Raw genomic sequence first — 27,486 nt, 5'->3', positions numbered from 1 at the left:
TAGAAAAGTTAATGAAATCTGGGGCACCTGAGTGGCTCAGTTGGTTAAGCATCTAACTTCATTCAGCTCAAGTCATGATCTTGCAGTCCATGAGTTTGAGCCCCATGTCAAGCTCTAACCTAACAGCTCAGAACCTGGAACCCGCTTTGTATTCTGTGTCTCCCTCTCTCTCTGCCCCTCCCCTGCTCATGCTCTGTCTCTCTCTCAAAATAATAAACATTAAAACAATTTTTCTTAAAGTTAATGAAATCTAATGAATCAATGATGTCATATGACTATATAAAAATAAAATTCTTTCAGTAATGGTGAAAACTGAAAAACTAGTCCTAAACTTCACAATTTGAAGACACTAACACTATGAGTAGTCCCATGAGAGAACACTCATAGGAAAATGTCTATGGGATTAATAGAATCTGCCACTTTTCCTAACAGGGAGGCAATGTGATATAATGTAAAGATCATTAAAGTTTGAGTTCCCATCTGACCTGCCTGCAACTAGTTCTATGACCTTGGGCCAATAGTCTTTTTGCCTATTTCCTTACTATACAAAATAACAGCAGCACAACATATTTTTTGAGGTTTTTGAGGACTAAGAGATTAAGGAAGGTATCAAGCATCCACCCAATCCCACAGTATAGTTTGTCCCAGGTCATAACATTACTAAGTGGCAAAGTCCAGACTTGAACCAGGACCTCTTACCCTAAAGTCCATCCCTTCCTACTACCCTATACAATCAGTGTTCCTTTTTTATATCATCCTACTCCAAATGGGTAAAGTTAACTCAGTTTTTCTTTTTTAAAAGTTTATTTATTTGAGAGAGACAAAGACAGCATGAGTGGGGGAGGGGCAGAGAAAGGGAGAGAGAATCCCAAGCAAGCTCTGCCCTGCCAGCACAGAGCCCGACTTGGGGCTCGAACTCACAAAACCGTGAGATCCTGACCAGAACTGAAACCAAGAGTCAGATGCTTAACTGACTGAGCCACCCAGGCAGTTTTCATTGTCTAATAACTTCAGCAACCCTAAGACCTGTTCAGGAGGTCTGCAAGGTCCCACGTGCTTAGAGTAGTTTTCCAGGTGCTATGGGTCAAGCGGTATAACAACAGACTGAATGCAGAAGCACACATGTGAATGTAGCCTATCTTCTATCAAGCTGAACAGTAAAGACATTTACAGAAATGTAAAATACCATTCTTCTCACTACATTTGTTTCAGAAAACAGTCATTTTTCACCAAAAAAATGTTACTGTATTAAGATGTGATGGGTTTATTACTGTTATTTTTAAATTAAATAATAAATATTATTACATTGTATTTTAACTTCAAATACAATAAATATCAATAGAAGAAACTAACATTAACAAAAGGTCTTTGGGTACAAAAAGAATGTAAAAGGATCTTGGGACCAAAAAGGCTGAGAACACTGGCTTAGGATACATCCAATCCCTTACTAGACGTCTATTCCATATAAATGTCTAATATTCAAAATAATGCTGAAAAACCTAAGAACATAATAACTAATTTAAAAACTGTGGGGGAGATGCTGGGAAGAAGTAAGGAAACAACATGGCATTATGGAAAGAACTTTTATATGTAGAAAGCCTGTGTTCAAATCTTAGCCATATTTCTTTACTAGGTATTTCCCTGAGTAAGTCACTGAAGTATCTTTGGCTTCAATCTCCTTGTCCATAAAATAGGGATACTGGTGCTGCCCTACGTTCTCAAGGTTGTTAAGAGTAAGATAATGAATATAAAACTCTATCAACTATAAAGCACTATATAAATACAAACAAAAAGTACAGCTATTATTAAATTTTACCTCTATGGCAGACAGATGGACATTTATGGTTCCTACATCCTAAAGTCCGTCCACAGTTTTGATCACAAGGTGGACAGTTTCCAGGACAACACTGAAGGGAAAGCAATATACAGAGAACAGGTCACTTGAAAACCACACATAATATGAATGTCATTATTCTCAGAACTTATGAAAAGCAAAAGAACTTTTCACCATAAGAATAAAAGCATTCAAGAGTATCCACATTCTTCTAAGTAGACAGACTGTATTAAGAACTTATAAATGTAAATAGACAATGACCTAATTTAATGAAATTAAGCTAAGGTTTCTTTGCCCTTCAGTTAATTATTCTGTGACTAACAACAGTCCCATTAGATAATTTCATTTCTACTTATCTATGCAGAGATTGCCAGCATTAACCAAAGGAACGGATCTGGTCAACTCCTAGTGTCAATTTAGGCAATTAGTCTATTTTTTAAATTTAATGAAAATAAATCAATGTATAGTTCAATGTATAGATTAGTTTGGCAGTTATTTTCTTAAAGTTTATTTGTTTATCTTTAGAGAGAGAGAGAGAGTAGGGGAAGGGCAGGGAGGGAGAGAGAGAATCCCAAGCAGGCTGCTCACCGGCAGCACAGAGCCTGATGTGGGGCTCAAACTGACGAACCACAAGACCATGACCTGAGTTGGACGCTTAACCAACTGAGCCACCCAGGCACCCCAGCAGTTATTTTCAAACCATGGAATCAAAGACTAAAGGAGAGAAAAAGAGAAAGGCTAATTGTTTCTAACTTTGTTTTGTCACCTCTCTGTTTTCCAATCCATTCGTGCAAACTTCTCCCAATTTTCATTCATGAACACAAAGCAACTAACTACTTAAAGCCCATCTTGCCATGCTAACTCCTTCCTTGGCCTCTCATATATCCAAACTTTGGAGAAAAAAATACTACAACTGTCTTAAAGAAACTTAGGGTTGTAACCTACTTAAGAACAAGTTGCAGTATATAAAAATAACTCAGAACACACAGTATTGAAAAACAATTAAAAGTCAAAATAGTTCATTCAATTAGACAAATATTTACCAAGTAAAACTATGTGCCTATCATTCTGCCAGTTAACAGTGGGAGAAAAGAAAGTTATGTGGTCCATGACTTAATAAGACTCTTGACATTTGTGTTTTTGACCATGGAGGAATAACAATCAGATTTACTCTATCTTAAACAACTAGAATATCATACAAAATATATGAAACAACAGACTATGGACATTAGACAATTAGACAGCATAAGACACCAACCCTAAAAGAAGAGAAACAAACAATGTGAGTCTTCTGATAGCACTTGCTCAGACCTGGAGGCTACAGGACAAGGAAGAAGATCACAAGCAGAGTCTGGTGGTCTCACCAAGCTGAGAAAACAAAATTCATAGTTCAGAGAGGTCAGCGTGGCTTGAATTTGTGAAGAAGTGGTAGCAGTACAGAGAAAGCTCTGTAGAACTTACAAAAGGACCTCTCAAGTCTTTGGCTAAGTACTGGTCTTTACATGTGTGAAGCAGAAACTATTCAAAATCTGAGAAAGAACCAGTGGAAGAAGGTACAACTGTTTCCAGAGATTATTCAAGACTAGAAATAGGTTGTGCTCCCTATGGCCAGAATGGAAGAACTTCGTAACACACAGGCATCACCTAGAGTACTTACAAGAATTATTGCCTCAGTAGCGACACCAAATTAGTCCTAACTAAAAGGGTGGCCTCAAAACACCCAATAAAATTAAACCTCAAAAGAACCAAATGATTTCTAAATAACTTGACTTCAAAACAGAATAAAGCTTAAAAATATTTAAAGACATACAAAACAAACCCCCAGCATCCAAAAATGTAAAGTTCACAATGTCTGAAAACTAATCAAAAATTACCAATCAGAAAAATATAATCCAAAAGAAGAAAAGTCAATCAATAGAAATAGGCCCAAACATGATAGATGACAGAATTAGAAGGCAAAGACATTAAAATGGGCATTGTAAGTATAGCCCATCCATATATTCAAGAAGATAGAGGAAAGCATGAGCATGGTAAGGACAGACATGGGAGATATAAAAAAGACCCAACTCCAACTCTCAGAGATGAAAAAATACTATATCCGAGATGAAAAAACACAGGCAGATATAAATATCAAATTAGATAATGTAGAAGAAAATAAGTGAACTTGAAGACAAAGTTACATAAACTAAAATAAAACACATAAATTACAAGGACTAAATAATAAATGGAGCATCAGTGAGCTGTAGGACTTCAAGCTGCATAACATACATGTCTTTGGAGTCTCAGAAGGCAGTGCACGTGGGAAAAATATTTGAAGAAACAAAGACTGAAAATTTCACAATTTGATAAAAACTATAAACAGATCCAAAGAAGCTCAACAAAAACTAAGCTAAAGAAACACAAAGAAAGCCATACGAAGGAACACCGCAAATAAACTGCTGAAAACCAACAGTATAGAGAAAAATATCTAAAAATACCCAAAGGAAAGAAGAGGCATTACGTGCAGAGGAAGAAAGATAACAATCACAGCACACTCTTTGTCGGGGGGAAAAAAAAATGCAAGCTAAATGATAATGGAGCAACATCTTTAAAGAATGGGAGAAAAGTTACCAAACTAGAATTTTACCATAGAACTATGTTTCACAAAGGCTAAAGGTAGTTTATAAAAGTTGAAAGACGTCATGACCAACATTACAAAAAACGTTAGAAGTCCGCTGACAGAAAAAAAATGAAAACAGAAACCCCAATCTATGTAAAAGGATGAAAAGCACCAGAAGTAGTGAGTTTGATGATAAATATAAAAGACTACTTTTCTTATTTTTTCAAACTCTTTAAAATATATCTATTTAAAGCAAAAGTAAAATTAATGTATTTGGAGTTTATAAAATACATGTATATAAAATGTGTGAGAATCCAATAAAAGAGGTAAAATGTAATCATGGAAAAACGATACTCAATTAAACAGAAAACAAAAAGATGGTAAAAGAAAAAACAACAGATGGACAAATAGAAAATAAATAGCAAATGACAGATTTAAATACTACCATACTAAAGATCACATTAAAAGTGTATTTTGGGCAGGGGGAGGGGCATCTGGGTGGCTCAGTCAGACGAGCATCCGACTTCACCTCAGGTCATGATCTTGCAGTTCATGAGTTCGAGACCCACACTGGGCTTGCTGCTGTCAGCAAAAATAAACTTAAAAAAACTTTTTTTGAAGTTTGTTTTTGAGAGCGAGGAAGAGACAGAGTATGAGCATGAGTGACAGAGGGACAGAAAGAGAGGGAAGAGAATCCCAAGCAGGCTCTGCGCTGTCAGCTCGGGGGTGGGGCTCAATCTCATGAACTGTGAGATCATGACGTGAGCTGAAATCAAGAGTCAGACACTTAACCAACTGACCTACCCACGTGCCCCAAAGATCATATTAAATGTCAATGATTTACAGCCAAATTAAATGACAAAGACTGTCAATGTTTAAAGTGGAAGATATTATAAAATAAAATCTATATGTGATCTATAAGAAATCTACTTTATTTTGAGAGAGAGAGAGTACATGTGCATGTGAGCAGGGGAGAGGGGAGAGATAGAGGGGGAGTGAGAGAATCTTAAGCAGGCTCCACACACAGCGCAGAGCCCTATTCGGGGCTTGATCTCATGACCCTGAGATCCTGACCTGAGGTGAAATCAAGAGTTGGTTGCTTAAATGACTGAGCCACCCAGGCACCCCAGGAAATCTACTTTAAAGACATGAATAAGTTAAAAGTAAAAGAATGGGAAAAGATACCCATGTTAACGTTAAACAAAACAAAGTTGGTATCACTATATCTAAATGGATTTAGGCACAAGAAAACCTTACCAGAAGGGTAAGGGATAATTCACAATGATAAACAGGACTCAAAAAAAACCACAAATCTACAGACTCAATAAAATACTCCAGTCAACCTTACATAAAACCAAGTGTTTATAAATAAGATTTGAACACTAAAAGTTAAGCCTCTACCACCAAATGAACTATCACGCTAACACTGCTATGATGATTTAAAATCCAGGGAACAGGGGCGCCTGGGTGGCTCAGTCAGTTAAGCGTCCGACTTTGGCTCAGGTCATGATCTCGCGGCTCGTGAGTTCAAGCCCTGCGTCGGGCTCTGTGCTGACAGCTCAGAGCCTGGAGCCTGTTTCGGATTCTGTGTCTCCCTCTCTCTCACTGACCCTCCCCTGTTCATGCTCTGCCTCTCTCTGTCTCAAAAATAAATAAACGTTAAAAAAAAAAAAAAAAAAAAAGATTTAAAATCCAGGGAACAGAAGCAGCCCGGGAACCAAGTTGAAAGGCTTATGTCCAGGACCAAAAAGACCCATCATTTAAACAACTTGATAAGATTTCCCACTGATATAAACAATTAAGATTAATCTAAGACAGAGCCGCCTGAGTGGCTCAGTTGGCTGAGCATCCAACTCCTGATTTTGGCTCAGGTCATAATCCCAGGGTTGTGGGATCAAGCCCTGCAGTCAGGCTCCACACTGAGCGTGGAGTGGGCTTAAGATTCTTTCTCTCTCCCCCTCTGCCTCTCTCCCCCCTGCTCTCTCTCTCTCTCAAATAAAAAAAATTAATCTAGAACCTTTATTAGTATTTCATATGGAAAGCAAAGAGTATGCTTGAACATCTGAAGAACAAATCATGATAACACTTATCACAGGCACAAAAAGGACAAATTCAAGACGGTTTTTCGAACAGTTTCCCAAGCTTCCTACACATACCTTTCTCCTACACTGATGCTTCTGACAGTCCCGCATCTTAACACACTTAGTTTCACACAGATAAGGTTTATGACATGGCATTCGTTTTGTATGCTTTCCACAGCGACACTGCTTTTCCACTTCCTGGAAATATCGAATAAACGCTATTAAAACCAACTTTTGTTGACTTTTTTTCCACATTGCAATCTCTATAATCAGTAAAAAATGAAGAAAAGTTTCATAAAAATTTCATACAAAGGCTTTACCAAAAATAAAGCTAAATTTCCTTAAAATATTGTTTGTATCTTACTTTGCTCCAACAAAGATTTCATAGAATTTCATTATAGTAAAAATTGGATATTAAATAGTAAAACAATACCACACATTAAAATCACATCTAGTTACACCATACCATCTGTACATCTTGTCTCAGTATAATAAAAGAAATTAGATTATCTAGTAATATGGTCAAAACCAAAATGACATATATAACTTTAACATCTCACTTCTAGGCATTTATTTCTTTCATTATCATTAGATCAACTTTATCAGTGCCTTGAGTGTCTTCTGAAAACAACCAACCCCGAGCTGGATTATGAAAATAACAACATACAAACTTTTACCAAATACAATCAAACAAAAGGTAATTTTTAGATTTGATTGTTGGCATACTCTCTTGCTTCTCCATCATAAATATTAGGTCACTAAACTCATACAGATCATGACATAGATATTTATATAAATAATGGAAAACAATTACAGAATAATCTCACTTGACATATTATGCTAGGTGATTCTTAAAATTAATTACTACAGGAGATGACTAACTTGTCTACATGTTTCACAAGGACCTCGGTGACAACGCTGTGAACATCTATGGATTCCACATTCAAGTACTTTGTCACAACTGTCTCCACAAGTTGGCACATCTTCTGTACAAGGCAAAGAAAACTCTAAGAGCAGACAAAAAGTCAAAGTTAATAAGATACATTACTATAAAGCACAAATAACATGCCATATTCTTTTGACTTCCTAAAGAATGACAACCCTTTCAGACTATGAATTTTTGTTATGTACATAATTTTTAGAAAGTTAAAAATTTTTTATTTCTTTTTTGAGACAGAAAGAGAGACAGAGAGAGTAAGCAGAGGAGGGGAAGAGAGAGAGGGAGACACAGACTCTGAAGCAGGCCCCAGGCTCCGAGCTGTCAGCACAGAGCCCGACAATGGGGCTCGAACCCACAGACCATGAGATCATGATCTGAGCCAAAGCTGGAGGCTTAACCAACTGAGCCACACAGGTGCCCAGCAACAGTTACATTTAATAAAAATAATCCCTAGTAAAAAAGTTTGTTTTTTAAAAAGAATGTGACACATGACAAGTTACCATCCTCAAAAAGCATGTGTTTATGAGCTAACTATTTCAGAAATACTTATCTCAATAAAAGAGTAAGACCATGTACACCTCTATGAAGAATTAGACAATCTATAGAATTATAAAAGGAAAATTTGCTCTTAACCTCACAGGATTAGAAAAAAAAGGAAAGATGTAGACTTGAAAACATTATGAAACTAATCTTTAACATAAACATAGTAAGACAAATATTGCCAATAATCTTATAAACACGTGTGCTGGTACAGCTGGTACAGAGTCAAAGACTCAAACTACAACCTTCTGTGCCTTATCTCAAAGCAGCCAAAAGTTAAATTCACCTGTAACCTAATACATAATAATGACAAGTCTCTGATCATGAGGTTTCCTTTATTGCCAGGCACTACATCAAATACTTTATGTGCATTTTATCATTCCATTCTCTTTATTTTATAAGGAAGGTACTATTACTGTGCCCATTTAACTTTAGAAAACTATTATTTCATGAACGTGGGTTTTGAACCAGGACATGCCGGACTCCAAAGTCTGAGTTCTTAACCCACCAAGTTATATTGTCCTTTCACCAAACGTAAAGAAATCTAGTATCATATTTGTATTATTACCAAAACTACATTATGAACTCCCAGAGAAGTCTAATTAGGAAAGTACTCTAATAAACATGATAATCATATTCCGTTAAAGGTTTAAAAAAAGGCTTACTTGACTTCTGACATGGACAGAACCTTTTCCCAGATCGAGGACATTCTCCACAAGCACCAACATGGCAAACTTGCTCACATGTATGATGACCACATGGCAGTGTTTTTCCACACACCTAAAATAAAATGCAACAAGCAATAGTGAAGGACTTAAAAGTTACAAAGCCTTTGTGCACGACATAACTCATTTTTTGATCATTAGCAACTTATGTTCTTCCTATTATGCTTTGTATCTGAACACGTGTCATACACATGTAAACATATACATACATACATATACACACACACATACATACACACACGTTTCCTATGTACCAAAGGGTATATTCTAAAAATAAAAGGAAAAAAGTACATATAGCTTCACATGGCCATCTACCAAAGAATTCCAAATGGTACGAAAACCATGTCAATTCTTGGACAATCTACAAAATCAATCCTACTTCCTCAACTGGATGAAGTTAAGAAGAGAGTGGTGTCAGTTCAAGAGAAGGGAAAGACAAGGAAGGTGGGAGAGACAGCAAGAAGCAGAGCACATATGTACTAAATCCAAAATTCAACAAATAGCTATTAATTTGAAAAAGAAAATTTCTCCCAGTCATTAAAATTGTATTAAATTGGAAAACAGTTTCCTGAAACATGAAAGTAATTCATTTGAGTCACCATTCTTCTCCTTTTATCCAACTAAACCTAACTAGCACCTCTAACTGCTTATGCTCTCTGCAGTCTTTACTTCCCAGCCCTCCAAATGCACATGCACTTACTTGATCACAGTGCCACAGTGGACTGGCGCAGCTTCTTTCAGCGGCTTGTTTCCCACAGACACACTTTTGTCTACTGACTCGTGGACAGGGAGGACAATTTCCTAAAGTCACAATGATAAATTAGCATAGAAATGTTATAAAAACAATGAACACTGCTTTGATTTAAAAAAAATTTTTAATGTTTATTTATTTTTGAAAGAGAGAGAGACAGCACAGCAGGGGAGGGGCAGAGAGAGAGGGAGACACAGAATCTGAAGCAGACTCCAGGCTCTGAGCTGTCAGCACGGCGCCTGATGCAGGGCTCGACTCACAGACCGCAAGCTCATGACCTGAGCCGAAGTTGGACACGTTAATCAACTGAGCCACCCAGGTGCCCCAACGCTGCTTTGATTTTTACCTAAAAAGTCAAAACACCTTAGAGGTATGACCTTTTACCTGCATGACAAGAACTTTCACATTTATGTTGTCCACAAAGCAACTTGCGCCCACACGGAAGCTGACAGGACCATTCTTTGGCACTGCACCTACGAGGGATCGGTTTTGCTTTCTTACAGTAACAAGTAGTTGTGACCATCTTTGGACAAGGAGGGCAGGGACCTAGGATCCAATGAAAGGAAAAACAAAATCGTAAATCAAAATTTAAAACTTTCAATTCCTACACCTACCAGTAATTTGTAAAGCTGTCTTTAGTGATACCTTAAAAACCACTCCCTTCTGATACCTTCTTACGTACATGTAAGCTCGGAATTAAACCTTCACAATTTTTTTTTTTTTGCCTCAACATAAGAAATAACCACCCACGAATAATCAGAAATGTGATATATAGCTCACCTGGATGACAGAGGAGCAAACACTTATGGCCACAAGGAGGTTTAAATTCTCTCTCACATACTTGGCCACATGAATGAGGCACGAGCCATGGATCCAAAGGTGGATCTTCTACTTTTCCACAGTAGCAGTAGTACCTACTAGGTGTGTCGGATCGCTTGTATTCAAATCTACATTTTGGACTACAAAAAAATAATCATAATAAAATTATGAAATGAATTTCATTTTTTAAAAGTGACACGAGGGAAAGGAATATAAATACACTGAGTACAAAATACTCAATTTTACGTTAATGTACCACCCACTCCATCTTTATGTTAGTATGAAATAAGATTTCACAAAAGCCGTTTTCAACAATCTAGAACAGCTCTGTCCAATATGATTTCTTGAGATGATAGAACTGTTCTACTACCTGCCATGTCCAGGACAGTAGACATTAGCCACATATGACCAATGAGCACTTAAAATGTGGCTGATACATACAATTAAGGAAGAAACAGAAATTTTCATAATTTTTCAAAATTTAAATAACCACATGTGACTAGTTGGTGCTATATGAAACACAGTTAGAATGAAGCTACAAAAAGAAAGGCACATTAGCTTTCTACTAAGCAGATGAACTTTATTCCTGAGGTATTCACTCTAATTTTTATAAAGCTCAATGTTTTAAAAGTTTGGTTGGGTGATGTGCAAATAAGTAAAATATACTGGCAACTGTGAACAGAAGAGAGAAACCAGATTATAGGCAGGCAATGCAGCAGCAAGAAACCTGCCTAAAATCCACAATTAAAGGGGAAAATCCTTTAAAGAAAGAATGTTTCTACATCTAATACAAAGTAGATATATTCCAAATGTGCTTCAAAGAAAGTTCAAATATTGTCTCATATCCTCTGTTAAAGCAGATTCTTACCTAGTAAGATTTTTAAAAAGCACTGTTAACCTTAAGCTCTATCAAATTCACTTGTAGATCATAGATCACTTCATTCAAAAAAGATGCTCTAACCCTTACTATCCTGCAGACAAATGAATACAGTTAGTACACTATACTGGAAAAAGTCATGTCATCACTTTCTCTTGTATCATATATATTCTCGTTGTCCTGAGAACATGTTCTGTTTCCAAAATAATATTTTTTCACAAAAATATTCAGAATGACAGATATTTGTTCTTGTAACCAAAAGTCAAAAACAAAATACCATGTCTCATCTAAACATTCATTTAGACGCTCCTCTAGAATTTTGCTGGAAGAGTTATAATTTTCCTTTACTAAAGGACAAATGGCTACATTCCTCTAAGCTAGTGTGGAGGGGGATGTGTACTTTAAATAAGGCTAGATATGGATGACTAAAACGCAACTCACAAAACCCTAATACTGCCTGCCCAACAGTGAGGCTGAATTGCTCCAAGAGACTGGGAGAGATAAGGATATTATGTGCAAATGCATGTGTTATTTAAAATAATGGCATGCAATAATGAAATGTAATTAGGCCATATCTTATTTATAAACAAGCAATATCTTAGTAGAAACATATATTTTAAATGTTTGAATTCCACAAAAACAACCAATTTAAAACCATTAATATTTTTATCAAGTTCTAGCTCCATCTTGATAAGGATTAAACAAAATCCAGACTGGTCATTGATTTTCCTTCTTAAGAAAGGTGAAGTACAGAATGCAAGATTACTACTACACGGTTGATTCAATTTTTTGTTCCTTTTAGATTTAAGTGAAGAGTAGCAGTTCATTCATCTCTTAACTGGTTACTTCCCAGCACTGTGGCAAAATGACCTCTTAAAAAAGAAGTGAGAAGAGCAAGGGTGATAAAAAGTATACACAAAGTTTAGATCTCTAAAACTAAGCCAGAGTATCTAGTTCAATTCTGTACCTATTGAACACTGAAATTCTCCCACAAATAAATAAGATGGAGTAGCAAAACAAATATAGACCGAAATTTTAAAATGTTTCAGAGAAGCTAATATTCATTGAAGAGAAAACAAATAATATCTCTAAAAGTAGTACTACAAGCAAGAACTCAGTAGAATAGAGAAAGCACTGAATTTAGAAGTCAGAAATCCTAGGTTTCAAATGCTGGCTTCACCATTTAAGAGTAAGAGAAGGCTGAACATTATCAATTTGCTTTATCAACTTCAATATCCCCATTATTAACATGGGAATATAAACCCTCACAGAATGCTGAGAATTATTTTTAAAGTAACTAGCGTGTCTAAATGTTTTTTAAAAACTACACTACCACAATTTTACAAATGTATCAGTATTTGTAGTAAAAAGGGGAGGTCCAATATGGATCCAGATTTTCTGAGGTCTGAATCTTACACAATTTGGGCGCCTCTGTTAAGAAAAAGAACATAAAATTACAAATATAAGTTACAAAAGTGAATATTTATATGAACACAGAATCCCTTAAGTTTATGCTTCATTACCCTGACAGTAAATCTACCCTCTGAGCTGCCAGTATGGATTAATTTTTTATTATCTTTATTTAGCAGAGATATAAATTCTCCACACCCCAATTCTTTCTGGAAATGTAACAGAAGTTCACAAATACTCATCAACAATAAGCATACTAATAAATAAATGTGGAGAAACTGGTAAGGCTGGATAACATACACCTGCAGTTTGAGAGATTTCAGAGATAAACCCGGGAAGGCTATGATCAAAATACATTAGATGACCATCTTCTACAATGTGATACTAATTAATGTATACTAACAGTAACTCCAGAAAAGAAGTACCAGAATTATGAAGGATTCTAGTCCTATAGAATTTTAAAGAAATGAAAGTTCTTTAAAAAGGATAATTAAGGAGTCGTTTTGCAGAAGAAAAAGTCTGAACGCTTTATTAGTTTTTGAAAGGAACAAGTAGTTACACGAATTAAAAAAAAAAAAAAAAAGAAAGAAAAAGCCATTACCGAAGTTCCTTAACTTCACAAACCAAATGACTAATTGAAAACCCAACATGGATCCTGAAACTGCCAATAAAGCAACTTTTGAGCTACAATTTTCATTTATTTTACAACTTACTGTTCCAACTAAATTAGCAAAAAGTTACCATGGCCAAGGATAATCTCTTTTTCCAAAATCGTCATCTGTCAAAGGAGAAGATACTAGAAACTGGCTATCTTTAGCCCACTTCTGGATACAGGGCATGTGAAATATACAGAAACATCCTGAACAGCTCCAAACCTAAGAAAAAGGTATCAGAAATTAACACGCATGTCATGATTTTCTTTGATAATTCCGCAATACTTTAAAATGAGCATCCCATTAAATTATTTTGAAGGGCTACCGAAGTATAAAGGAAAAAAATTTTTCCTTCCATTCTAATAGAAGAAATGTTCTTCATAACTATTTATTTAAGCGTAAAACACTTTGAATAAAAAGTGTTTTTACCCCGATTCATTTAGCTAGAAATAACTACTACTAACATTCTGAATGATCTCCAATGCTTTTGGTATATATTACAAACTTTTCTAAAAATAAGGTTATGCTGTACTGATATGTATAAATATTTACTGTTATTAAATACGTTCATACATGATATTTACAGCTATACAGTGTATCATGTAGATTTACATATTGCCATTTATTTAACCGATTTCTTTTTAGACATTTAGGTATTTCCAATCATAAATAATGCCACCGAGGAATCCTGAAATATAATATGTACATATATTCTCTACATAGCCCCTTTGTTATGTAAAATCTTGTAACCTAGCATTTAATGTTAAATTCCAAAAATTAAGTGAGCAAAAAGCTTAAGTGTATATATATATATATATATATATATATACATATATATATACATATATATATACACACACACTAAAACTTGAAGAATAATAGTAAAGTAGTTTAATTTTTAAAACCTGCCAACATTTCAATGACAAAAATCAATTCTGCTTTCATTTTAACATTCGGCAACTATTCAATACAATCAGACAAGTAGCATAATGCATAAACTGCAATAGAATTAAAAAGATAAGGCAATTTCTTAGTTTGAGTTAGCCCTAAAGCAGTGCCTGAATAAAGAACTGGTATGCAGCAATGAGGGGACAAGGTGGGGAAGAGGAAATGTTAATAAATAGTAAATTGTTGAGCTGATTAGCACTAAGGGCCAAAGTTCAGTCCTGTTAGGGACCCTGTGGAGAACCATGTAAAACACATCTCAATTACCCAGGCCCCAACCCCTAGCAGAGAGGATGTTGGGACATTCATCCACCAATTAATTCCATGTGGAAGAATGTTGCCCCAAGGGGCATTAACTCCCCTGTGCTTGTGCACAATGCCTGTGTACTACCTGAGTCAGTTCCCAAGAAGAAAGGACTAAGGTTAAAAAAAAAAAATCTACATACACAGCAAGTGTTTAAGGTGGGACTATAACCATACACGGAAAAACTATTCACCCACCGCACTTGAGATCAGAGTAAGTCACCAGATGTGACACCAAAGGCACATGCCATCTATATCTATCCTATCCAATGCATGTTAAATTTCTGATTCACTCTACACAACCAACTCAATTGATCTGGCCTGATTTTCTGTGTCTAGGCAATGCTGCTGTAACAGCAGATTAATCTGAATCTAAACACTGAGTCTACTATATTCAGTCATCACTTCCCCTTAACTGCTTCTTTAATGCCCTTTTAATTTATGCCCTTATTTATTTATGGATAACTTCACCATTAGACCATAGCAGCACCTCTGAGTCCATGAGTTTTATCTGAATCCATCTCTCCCCAGTGACCCTAGTCATTTTCTACAGTGTCTTCAACACAAGAGAAGCTCACTCCAGGCTCTACTTCCTTGAAGGCAGGGACCATATCTACCTTTTTTTTTTCAACCCTGCTGAAAGTAGTGAAACACAGTGCATTTTAACATTTTAGTATTTGTGGGAATCTCTAAAGTACAGATGCTATGCTTTATCAAACTGAGATGTACATTAAAACTGAAGATACTTGCTTCACTTATTAAGAGTGCTAAAAATACTGGATGCTCCTTTAGGGGTAATTTTTTCAAATTCAGATTCACAAAATGAAAATCAATTCATAAACAAAAATCACAAATGAAGCATTTTTTAACAAAAATAAGCAAAAGAATAATAATAAATAAAATAAAATAAAATAAAATAATAAATAACTATAAATGCAAAATAAGATATTTTGGGAAGATACATTAATATAGGTAAAGAGAAAAACTTACTGCTTGGTTTCTCTTCACTGAAGCAATACAAATTAAGCAAGTCATGGCCCCTGCTTGGAAAGCTTCATGTACGTACTGTTTGGTTCTCTCTAATTCACGCATATCTCCATCTTGAAATTTAAAAATTGAAAATTTCATGTTAAGCAACATCTGAAAATAACACAAACTCACTAATAGCATCACATTGAGGACTGAAGCCATATCAATTGCTTGAAATACAGTTGAAAAATGAGAAGTTAAAAAAAAAAAAGCAACCAATGAGCTGCCAAAAGGTCACAAAGTACATGCATTAAATCTTAAGTACTTGATTTAAAAACAGTACATCCGCCCTCTCAGAACATACTTGCTTTTACTGCTATTACCGTCCTTAGCAAATTTGGTGGGGGCAGAGCCATAGGCAAGAGCTCCAAGATATCCAGTAACTAAGGAAAAGCACACCTAAAAGCAAAGTGAAAGAAGCTGGAAAGTCAAAGCTCAGCAGAGCCATTTAGCCTAAATATAAGTGTGTGTGCTGAGACACAGTATATTCTTAATAAAACGTGTTAAATGAAGTGATCCCAAGGTCGTTACACTATGATAACCTTGTTTCATTAAATTATGTTCACAACTTTACTTAAAAGGGGAACATGAACTTCTTAGAAAATACTACCAAACTGTATTTTCTGTAAGCAATTATTGAGCATTTATTTGATAGGCACTATACTATTTGTATTTTAGTGGGATTAAATAAGCTATTTTTATCTTCATTTTACAGATGAGAAAACTGATGTGAGAACAATTAAGTAACTTCAGTCTGACTAAACGTGAGCCTTACCTGACCACTATGCTATGCTGCCTCTAAATGTTACTACAAGAGATCCAAGAAGTAACAGGCTGAAAAGCTACCTCAAAGCATACGATCTCTAATAATCTGAGTCACTTTAGTGTAAGAGAAATAAAACTACATGCCCTTGGTACAATAAAGATTCCTCAATAGAGGTTAACTGAATCTCGAAGAAAAGTAGACAAATGGCATAAACTATCACGGCAATACAATGGTTCAAACCAAAACTTAAGTCACCAAAGAGAAAAGTCAAATAAAAAGGACACGTGGCTAATTCTTTACTTTCTGAAATCACCCAAGTAAACACAGCACTTTACAAAAACTTGCTCTACCTTGCTAACTTGCTCTATAAACAAATATAATTTAGAATATTAAACAAAATATACATAAATTCACTCCCATAACTATAAATTATAAAATTATTAAAGACAATTGCTTTATTTTAAATAAACATTGAAGTTTAAAGAGTATCCTTAAAGGCAGACTTAATGATCATATTCTGTGAGCTTCCTTTGCTTTTCAACATAGTTGGCTTTAACAAATGGACAGCTGACCCCTGAACAACCATGCAGTCAAAAATCTGGGTATATAGCTTGTGACTCCCTAGAACTTAACTACTAGTAGCCAACTGCTGACCAGAAGCCTTACTGATAACATAATCAATTAACACATATTTCATATGTTGTGTATGTATTACAGGCTGTATTCTCAAGTTAGCAAATAGGAAATGTTATTAACAAAATCACAAGGAAGAGAAAATGCATTTACAATACTGTACATAAATTTATTTTTTAAAAAAACATATATAAGTGGACCCACAGCTCAAGCCCATGTTGTTCAAGGGTCAACTGTAAAACATTTTATTATTTTTTTTAATGTTTATTTATTTTTGAGAGAGCAAGTGAGCACGCGCGCACAAGTGGAGAGGGGCAGAGAGAGAGGGAGACACAGAATCCAAAGCAGACTTCAGGCTCTGAGCTGTCAGCGCAGAGCCCGATGCGGGGCTTGAACCCACAAACCGCGAGATCATGACCTGAGCTGAAGTCAGACGCTCAACCAACTGAGCCACCCAGGCGCCCCAACTGTAAAACATTTTAAATTTCACCTAATTTAACAGCTCACATGTAAAACAGAATTTGAGAACATGATGGAACAGGTTTTAACAAAATAAAGTCCAACCTTGTATTTATAAAATTTATTTAAGATTTCTTTGAAAAGTGTATTGAAGTTTGGCTGTGGGATTAGGTATACTGTCCAAGATGTCATAGGGGATAGCCTGGCATTTGAAGTCATGCATTTTAAAAAGATCACTCTGGCAACAGAAGAAAGAGGAGTCTAAGGAGGCCAAGACCAGAAGCCTCAAGTACCAGTTAAGAGGCAGTTGCAGCAGATAAAGCAAAAAATGACTTTCAACAACTTACCTGTTTCTGTCTGTTTTCTCATCTTTAAAACAGTAATGATAGCAATAGTAGTATCTATCTCATAGAGTTATACAGATTTAATCCACATATTAAACAGCTGTAGGGGACTGAATTAGGCAATTACGGCATGTGGGGAGAAAAAGGGTGGAGTTGAGAAATATAGGAAGTAAAACTCAGCAGGGCTTGGTGACAATTAGATCGTGCTGCTTTTAAACGCCAACATTCAAAGGAAAGGGTACTGTGTTTGATGAGATGTCTGACATGGGCAGAGGGGAGGAATGGTACTGGATGAGACACACTCATATCATGTCTATGCCATCACTGTGCCCAGATTTCTGGCTTGGGTGAAAAAATTCTGGTGTTGAAGTAAACAAAACAAGAGAAGAAATAAGTTATCTTTCAACAGATGTTCAGTATGTCCATGGGTCAACAAGATAGAGACATCCATCGGGAAGGTGACCATGCAACTCTGAAATTTGAGAGAAGCGTCATGAAAATACAAAGGCAGGACTCAGACAAAAAGAATGAACTTCTTTGGCAAAGTTCTGCCATTTAATTCACTAAAGTGAGATGGGAAAACCTCATTACTCTAACATTTATTGTTCTTAAATCAAGTAGTAAGATTTCCCTCCTTTGATATAGGTAGAGAACACAAAGGAACAAGAATCAAAATATTTATGGATTTGACAAAAAACAATGTAAGAAAAATTGCCTTAACACTTTAAGACGAAAGCCAGACCAAAAATTAGTAACTTATACATAAAAAATGTTTTTTCAACACTACAAAGAAATACTGAGTTAAAGTACTGAATTTTCTATTTAAAATAAAACTTCTCTCTATCTAGACTATTTTAAGTAAGGTCTTCTTAAGGCAGGAAACTTCTTAAGGTTGCTTCCTATAATGTCCTCCAGAAGAAAGAAACTTACTAAACTCAAATTACCTCTTCACCAACTAACCTGGCTGAGCCAGTTGATAAAGGTCACACTTTATCAACCTACATTGGCTGAGCCAGACTTTAAAGAAGCTTCCTGATCTCAATTCTTTAACAGGGTAAAATCTACCTGACAACATGTGCCCTCATGATGCCATCGAACACTCAGGCGACTAACTAATGTTGGTAACACATGCAAGCATCTTTCCAATAATGTCTTTAAGTATAAAATGTTAAAGCACTTAAATTTAAAATAATCTGTTTTTATGCTTAGTACCGAATCCTTCAGAGCAGCACACACAGCACACACAGGCCCTCTTCTCTCATAAACAAATGTGGTATTAAGAGTAAACCAGGGGGTGCCTGGGAAGCTCAGTTGGTTAAACTTCTGACTCTTTTTTTCTTTTTTTAAAAATGTTTTTATTTATTTTTGAGAGAGAGAGAGAGAGAGAGCACGTGAGCAGGGGAGGGGCAGAGAGAGAGGGAGACAGAGGATCGAAACGGGCTCTGTGCTGACAGCAGAGAGCCTGATGCAGGACTTGAACTTAAGCTTCCGAATCTTGATTTTGGCTCAGGTCATCTCACAATTCATGGGACTGAGCTCTGAGACGGGCTCGGCACTGACAGCACAGAGTCTGCTAAGGATTCTCAATCTCTCTCTCTCTCTCTCTCTCTCTCATTCTCTCTCTCTCTCTGTCCCTCCTCCATTTGTGGTCCCTCTCAAACTAAACAAACATTTTTGTTTTTTTTAAAGAGGGTAAACCAGATACATACAACATTTAATGTGACTGTACACATCAAATATGAGAAGACTTAACTCTAAAAAAAGTATAAAATCAGTTTTTTAAGATATAAAGGAATAAAGTCAAGAAATGAAATTGACTTCAAAACACATTTAACACAATGAAAAACAGAAAAATGAAGAATAGATTTAAGGGAATAAAGTACTCCAGCCCAACCAAATCATAACTGGGGACAACTTGATCCCATGCATTTCAGAGAACTTTGACATCCCCCTCCAGAATCTAATGAACTGCCAATTACACATACAGGAGAACTTCTAAGCCTATAAGGGACACTGCCATTCTATTTGGTCTATGGAAAGATTAGTGTTCTAGAACATGTAACTCAAATAATAAAATGCACAAAATGATACAAAATGCTCATTCTTAAAAGGCAACAACTGGGGCGCCTAGGTGGCTCAGTCAGTTGAGCGGCCGACTTCGGCTCAGGTCATGATCTCTCGGTCCGTGGGTTCGAGCCCCGCGTTGGGCTCTGTGCTGACAGCTCAGGGCCTGGAGCCTGTTTCAGATTCTGTGTCTCCCTCTCTCTGACCCTCCCCTGTTCATGCTCTGTCTCTCCCTGTCTCAAAAATAAAGGAAACGTTAAAAAAAAGAAAAAAAATTAAAATGCAACAACTATTCCATATAGACTAGTTTTTTGAAAGTCAGAAATATAGAGTGCTTGGATGGCTCAGTGTTGAGCCTCTGACTTCGGCTCAGGTCATGATCTCACAGCGCCTGAATTCGAGCCCCGCATGGGGCTCTGTGCTGACAGCTCATAGCCTAGAGCCTGCTTTGGATTCTGAGTCTCCCCCTCTGCCTGCCCCTCCCGAACTCATACTCTGTGTGTCTCTCTCTCTCTAAAATAAAAATTAAAAACATTTTTTTAACGTATAAACATCAGAAATATATTTTCATTGATGTCAAAAAAGTCAATTTAGGGTGAACTAAGACAGCGACAGAGTACCCTAGGCTCGTCTCTTCCCTCAAACGTGACTAGATACTATCAAATCTTCTAAATACCCCAGAAATCAACCTGAAGACTGACAAAACAAATGCCATAATTAAAGGGAAAGAAGAAGCCACACTAAAGAATAGGCAGTGTGGAGACATGGTTTAGGGGAGAAACGGATCACAAGTACTGAGGAGGAGAGGGAGCCCTGGTCCCAGAGAAAGTCAAGGGAGAGGAGCACATAGCAGAATGCACTAGAACTGTCCCCAAAACCACTGGCTGGGAAAACAAGAAGGGCTGATCTTCATGAGTTCTTGTAACCAGTAGGGATTAAACACTAGAGTTTTAAAGGTCATAGGGCTTGGCTGGCACAGAGCCCTGACAGCACTGCACTGTTCTCGGAGAGAACATGCACTGTTCTCAGAGAGAAGGCAGGCAAACGGCTTGGGGTCAGGCAGCATGGAAACAGTGATCTGAAAAACACCTGGGGCACACAAGGAGGAGATTATTCACTCCTCCTGGAGTGTATTCCTGAGAGGCAGTGTTCAGAGATGTCTCCCTAGGGACAAAGGAGCCAGCTCATGCCATTTCCCTCCCCCACCCCCCAGTATAAACACAGAGCCACCTGTGGTAAAGCAGCGCAGCACCAACACTGACTGCCTAACCTGCTTATACAAAGTCCCACACCCTTGTGCTCTGGCAGGACTGCAGGCAAGCTTGCTTCAGTCCTAGCACAGCAGGCTCCTTCCCCCAGAAGACCAGAAGAAACCCCGCCCATACCACATCTCCTAACCAGAGTTCTCAGAGCTTCAGTCTAGTGGAAGTAGTATCAGATCTCACTTAACAAGCAGACCAGAGCACACCTAGTTAAAACTTGCCACATTCTGGCTAAGGTCCAAACACTGTCCACTGCAGGCAAGGACAGCCTCTGTAGATGACTGGCCTGAAGAATAGAGCAACCAAAACACAATAGCAGGGTGCAGGCGGCACACACCAGAGACACTCCCTGAGGTACCAGGCCCTGGATACTTACATGACCTCTTCTTCATAAAGCCATTACTCTCAGAAGCAGGAAACACACAGCCTTTTCTAACACAAAGAAGAAGGCAGAGACTTAGAATGCCAAGATGTTGGAATTCATCCCAAATGAAAGAACAAGATAAAGTCACAGCCAGAGATCTAAGCGAAACAGATATGTGTAACATGCCTGATGGAGAATTTAAAGCAACAATCGTAAGGATAATCACTGGGCTTGAGAAAAGAATGGGAGACATCAGGGAGACCCTTACTGCAGGGATGAAAGAGTTAAAAAAAAAGAGTCAGTCAGAAATTAAAAATATAATAACTGAGATTGGTAACAGGCTTAATACAATGAACACAAGGCTGGAAGAGGCAGAGCAATGAATAAATGACATAGAAGACAATATAATGGAAATAATGAAGCTGAACAAAAAGAAGAATTATGGATCACGAGATAAGACTGAGGGAACTCAGTGCCTCCATCAGATGTAATAACATTCATATTAAAGGAGTCCCAGAAGAAGAAGAGAGAGAACAGGGGGCAGAAAATTTATTTGAGGAAATCATAGCTGAAACCTTTCCTAATCTGGAGAAAAAAACACCCATCCAGATCCCGGAGGCAGAAAGAACTCCCATCAAAATCATCAAAAGCAGGCCAAATTTGCAAAATACAGTGATAAAGAAAAAAATCTTAAAAGCAGGAAAAGAAGTCCTTAACTTACAAGGGAAGACCTATACGGCTAGCTGCAGATTTCTTAACTGAAACTTGGCAAGCCAGAAGGGAGTCGCATGATATACTCAAAGTGCTGAATGGCAAAAATCTGCAGCCATGAATACTCTATCCAGCAGAGCTATCAGAATAGAAGGAAAAGATAAAGAGTTTCCCAGACAAACAAAAACTAAAGGAGTTCTTGAGCATAAAACCAGCCCTGCAAGAAATATTAAAGAGGACTCTTTGAGTGAAACGGAAAGACCTAAAGTGACAAAGACAAGAAAGGATCAGAGAAAATCTCCAGAAACAATGACAAAACAAATAATAAAATGGGACTGAATACATATCAATAATTACTCTGAATATAAATGCACTAAATGTGCCAATCAAAAGACACAGAGTATCAAAATGGATTAAAAAAACAAGACCCATCTATATGCTGCCTACAAGAGACTCATTTTAGACCTAAAGACACCTGCAGATTGACAGCAAGAGGTGGAGAAACATCTATCATGCAAATAGAAATCAAAAGAAAGTCACAGTAGCAATACTTACATTGGAAAAACTACACTTTAAACCAAAGACTATAACAAGACATGAAAATGGCACTGTTTCATAATAAAAAGGACAATTCAACAAGAAGATCTACCAATTGTAAATATTTATGCACCCAAAATGTGGAAGCACCCAAATATATAAAATGGTACAAATATAAAGGAACCCATTGATAATAATACAGTAATATGAGGGGACTTTAACATCCCACATACATCAATGAACAGATCATCTAACAGAAAATCAACAAGAAAACAATGGCTTTGAATGACACACAGACCAAATGGACTTAACAGTTGATATATTCAGAACATTCTACCCTAAAACAGCAGAATACACATTCTTTTCAAGTGCGCTTCGGACATTCCCCAGAACAGATCATATACTAGGTCACAAATCAAGCCTCGACAAGCACAAAAAGGCTGAGATCATGCCATGCATATTTTCTGACCACAACGATAAGAAACTTGAAATCAACCGCAAGAAAAAAATCTGGAAAGACCACAGATACATGGAGGTTAAAGAACATCCTACTAAAGAATGAATGAGTCAACCAGGAAATTAAAGAAGAAATAAAGAATATATGTGGAAACAAAGGAAAATGAAAACACATTGGTCCAAAACTTTTGGGATGCAGCAAAAGTAGTGCTAAGAGGGAAGTATATAGCAATACAAGCCCACCATAAGGAAAATCTCAAATAAACAACCTAACTTTACATCTAAAGGAGCTAGAAAAAGAACAAACAAAGCCAAAAGCCAGCAAAAGACAGGAAATAAGAGAGGCTGGAGCAGAAATAAGTGATAAAAACTAAAAAAGTAATATAACAGATCAATGAAAGAAGGAGCTGGTTCCTTGAAAAAAAAAAAATAATAAAATTGATAAACCTCAAGCCAGACATACCAAAAAGAGAAAGGACCCAAATAAATAAAATCATAAATGAGGAGGAGAGATCTCAGCCAAAACCACAGAAATGCAAAAATTATAGCAGAATATTATGAAAAACTATATGCCAACAAATTGGACAATCTGGAAGAAATGGATAAATTCCTAGAAACATATAAACTACCAAAACTGAAACAGGAATAGAAAACTTGAACAGACAGATAACCAGCAAAGAAATTCAACGGTAATAAAAAATCTCCCAAGAAACAAAAGTCCACAGGCAAATTTTACCAGTATCTAATGAAGAGTTAATACCTATTCTTCTCAAACTATTTCAAAAATAGAAAAGGAAGGAAAACTTCCAAATTCATACTCTGAGGTCAGCATTACTCTGATACCAAAACCAGATAAAGACTCCACTAAAAAAAAAAAAAAATACAGGCCAGTTATCCCTGATAAATATGGATGCAAAAATTCTCAATAAAATACTAGCAAACCAAACCCAACATTACATTAGAATCATTCACCCTGACCAAGAAGAATGTATTCCTAGGCTGCAAAGGTGGTTCCATATTGCAAATCAATCTATATGATACACCACATTAATAAAAGAAAGGATATGAACCATATGATCCTTTCAATAGATGCAGAAAAAGCATTTGACAAAATACAACACACAACACAAAATACGATAAAAATCCTCAACAAAGTAGGTTTAGAAGGAATATACCTCAGCATAAAGGCCATATACGAAAAACTCACAGCTAAGATCATCCTCCATGGGGAAAAACTGAGAGCTTTTCCTCTATGGTTAGGAACGAAACAATCTCACCACCACCATGTTATTTAACATAGTAATGGAAGTCCTAGCCACAGCAATCAAACAAAAAGGAATAAAAGGCATCCAAACTGGCAAGGAAGAAGTAAAACTTTCACTCTTCACAGAAAAAATGATACTATATATAAAAACCTGAGAGACTCCACCAAAAAACTGCTAGAACTGATACATGAATTCATTAAAGTAACAGGATACAAAACCAACATACAGAAATCTGCTGCATTTTTATAACCAATAATGAAGCATCAAAAAGAAATCAAGGAATCAATCTCATTTACAATTGCACCAAAAACCATAATATAACTAGGAATAAACCTAACCTAGAGGTGAAAGATCTGTACTCTGACAACTATAAAATGCTGAGGAAAGAAGTTGAAGATGACACAAAGAATGGAAAGACATTCCACGCTCATGGATTGGAAGAACAAAAATTGTTAAAATGCCTATATTACCCAAAGCAATCTGTGCATTTAAAGCAATCCCTATCAAAATACCACCAGCATTTTTTGCAGACATTTCTGTTTTCACAAACAATCCTAAAATTTGTACGGAACCCCAATAGCTGAAGCAACCTTGAAAAAGCAAAGCAAAGATGGAGGCATCACAATTCTGGACTTCAAGTTATATTACAAAGCTGTAGTGATCAAAACAGTATGGTCCTGGCACAAAAATAGACACATAGATCAACAGAACAGAATAGAAAACCCAGAAATGAACCCACAACTATATGGTCAATTAATCTTCAACAAAGCAGGAAAGAATATCCAATGGGAAAAAGACAGTCTCTTCACCAAATAGTGTTGGGAAAACTGGACAGCAACACCCAAAAGAATGAAACTGGACCACTTTCTCACACTATACACAAAAATGAATTCAAAATGGATTAAAGACCTAAATGTGAGACAGGAAACCATAAAAATCCTAGAGGATAAAGCAGGCAGTAACTTCTTTGACATCAGCCATAGTAACTTCCTACTAGGTATGTCTCCTGAGGCCAGGGAAACAAAAGCAAAAAATGAACTATTGGGCCTTCATCAAAATAAAAAGCTTCAGCACAGCAAAGGAAACAATCGAAAAAACTAAAAGACAAGGTAGAGAATGAGAGAAGATATCTTCAAATGACATATCTGATAAAGGCCTAGTATCTAAAATAAAAAGATCTTATAAAACTCAACACCCAGAAAAAAAAAAAATCCAATTAAAAAACAGGCAGAAGACGGGGCGGGCGCCTGGGTAGCTCAGTCGGTTGAGTGTCCGACTTCAGCTCACGTCATGATCTCGCAGTCCGTGAGTTCGAGTCCCACGTTGAACTCTGTACTGACAGCGCAGAGCCTGGAGCCCGCTTCAGATTCTGTTGCCTTCTCTCTGCCCCTCCCCCGCTTGCGCTCTCTCTCGTTCTCAAAAATAAACATTAAAAATAAATAAAAATAAGTAAATAAAAAACAGGCAGAAGACATGAACAGACATTTCTCCAAAGACATTCAGATGGCCAACAGACACATAAAAAGATGTTCAGCATCACTTACCATCAGAGAAACACAAATCAAAACTACAATGAGATATTACCTCACGCCTGTCAGAATGGCTAAAATCAACAACACAAGAAACAACAGGTGTTGGCGAGGATGTGGAGAAAGGGGAACCCTCTTGCACTGTTGGTGGGGACACAAACTGGTGCAGCCACTCTTGAAAATAGTATGGAGGTTCCACAAAAAGTTAAAAATAGAACTACCCTACGATCCAACAACTGCACTACTAGGCATTTTCCCAAAAAACACAAAATTACTAACTCGAAGACATACATCCACCCCAGTATTTGCAGCAGCACTATCTACAATAGCCAAATTACTGAAAGAGCCCAAATGTCCATGACTGATGAATGGATAAAGAAGTTGTGGTTTATATATACGATGGGATATTACTGGGCCATAAAAATGAATGAAACCTTGCCATTTGCAATGACATGAATAGAGCTAGAGAGTATTATGCTAAGTGAAGTCAGTCAGAGGAAGACAAATACTGTATGATTTCACTCATATGTGGAATTTTCTAAACAAAACAAATGATCATAGGGGAATAAAAGCGAGAGGCAAACCAAGAAACAGACTCTTAACTACAGAGAACAAGTTGATGGTTACTAGGAGATGGATGGGGGGAAGGGCTAAATAGGTGACAGGAGTGCACGTGCTGTGATGAGTCCCGGTTTTTGTATGTAAGTGCTGAATCACTAAATTGTACACATAAAACTAGTATTACACTGTATGTTAACTGGAATTTAAATAAAAACTATAAAAAATCAAAATTTAAAAGACCATACAGCACCTGTCTGAGTAGTGTAAGTTGTAAATGTATTAGCAACTATTTTTCCCTGTTTTCCTTCAAAATCTTCATCTCCTTCTTCTTCAGAGGAAGAGCTAAAGTGTTCTTCAACAAGTTTTTTGGCTGCAGCTTGATTGGCCTTCTTGATTTCCTCAAATTTCCTTTGAGACATTAGCTCTGTTTAAAAGAAAAAAAATTAGTTTCATTTCTTCAAAACAATCTCTAAAAGCACAGATTTAAAAGTCACCCTTGGAGCATTCTGTTTTGCTTTATGCACAAAAAAAGTATTTTCAAGTTTCTTGTCATATAACTAAAGAGAATACCACCATTGGAGCATTTGGGTGGCTGAGTCAGTTGAGCAAGCCACTCTTGATTTCGGCCTAGGTCATGATCCCAGAGTCATGGGATCTAGCCCTGCATCAGGCTCCTCGCTGAGCATGGACCCTGCTTAAGATTCTCTCTCCCTCTGCCCCTCTCCCTCTGCCCCTCTCCCTCCAATTCACGCTCATGCACTCTCTCTCTCAAATAAAAAATAAAATATTAAAATAAAGAGAATACTACAATGAAAACTTTCACTTTTGTTAAATATCCTAAATGCAGCAAATTGTTCTAGAAACAGAGTGACTAACAAATCGATTAAAAAATTATAAAGATATGATAAAACCATCAAAAAACTGTAATCAATCCCAAAATAAGGACATTAAAAAATTAAAAATGGGATGTTTAAAAACAAATCATACACAGTGATTTTTAAGAGGTGGGAATCATGCCAACTGGGAACA

The 27,486-nt window shown here is 36.7% G+C and overlaps 1 protein-coding gene across 3 annotated transcripts in view; it reads right to left on the bottom strand.

Annotated features, from left to right (window-relative positions):
* The window catches only part of NFXL1 (nuclear transcription factor, X-box binding like 1), a 74,946-nt gene that overhangs the window by 44,033 nt on the left and 3,427 nt on the right, over nt 1-27,486 (bottom strand). For all 3 annotated transcript variants that reach the window (XM_047856635.1, XM_047856634.1, XM_047856636.1), the window contains exons 3-12: nt 26,708-26,881; nt 15,468-15,577; nt 13,318-13,451; nt 10,251-10,429; nt 9,855-10,016; nt 9,420-9,520; nt 8,660-8,774; nt 7,397-7,521; nt 6,590-6,712; nt 1,817-1,907 (exon numbers count right to left, since the gene is read on the bottom strand). In XM_047856635.1, coding sequence (XP_047712591.1) covers nt 1,817-1,907; nt 6,590-6,712; nt 7,397-7,521; nt 8,660-8,774; nt 9,420-9,520; nt 9,855-10,016; nt 10,251-10,429; nt 13,318-13,451; nt 15,468-15,577; nt 26,708-26,881 — 1,314 coding nt within the window. The remainder of the gene's footprint in view (nt 1-1,816; nt 1,908-6,589; nt 6,713-7,396; nt 7,522-8,659; nt 8,775-9,419; nt 9,521-9,854; nt 10,017-10,250; nt 10,430-13,317; nt 13,452-15,467; nt 15,578-26,707; nt 26,882-27,486) is intronic.

This window comes from Prionailurus viverrinus, chromosome B1 (genome assembly GCF_022837055.1).
Source record: "Prionailurus viverrinus isolate Anna chromosome B1, UM_Priviv_1.0, whole genome shotgun sequence".
NCBI lineage: Eukaryota > Metazoa > Chordata > Mammalia > Carnivora > Felidae > Prionailurus > Prionailurus viverrinus.
Note: the sequence above shows the minus strand (reverse complement) of the source record. Positions and strands in the feature narration are given on the sequence as shown.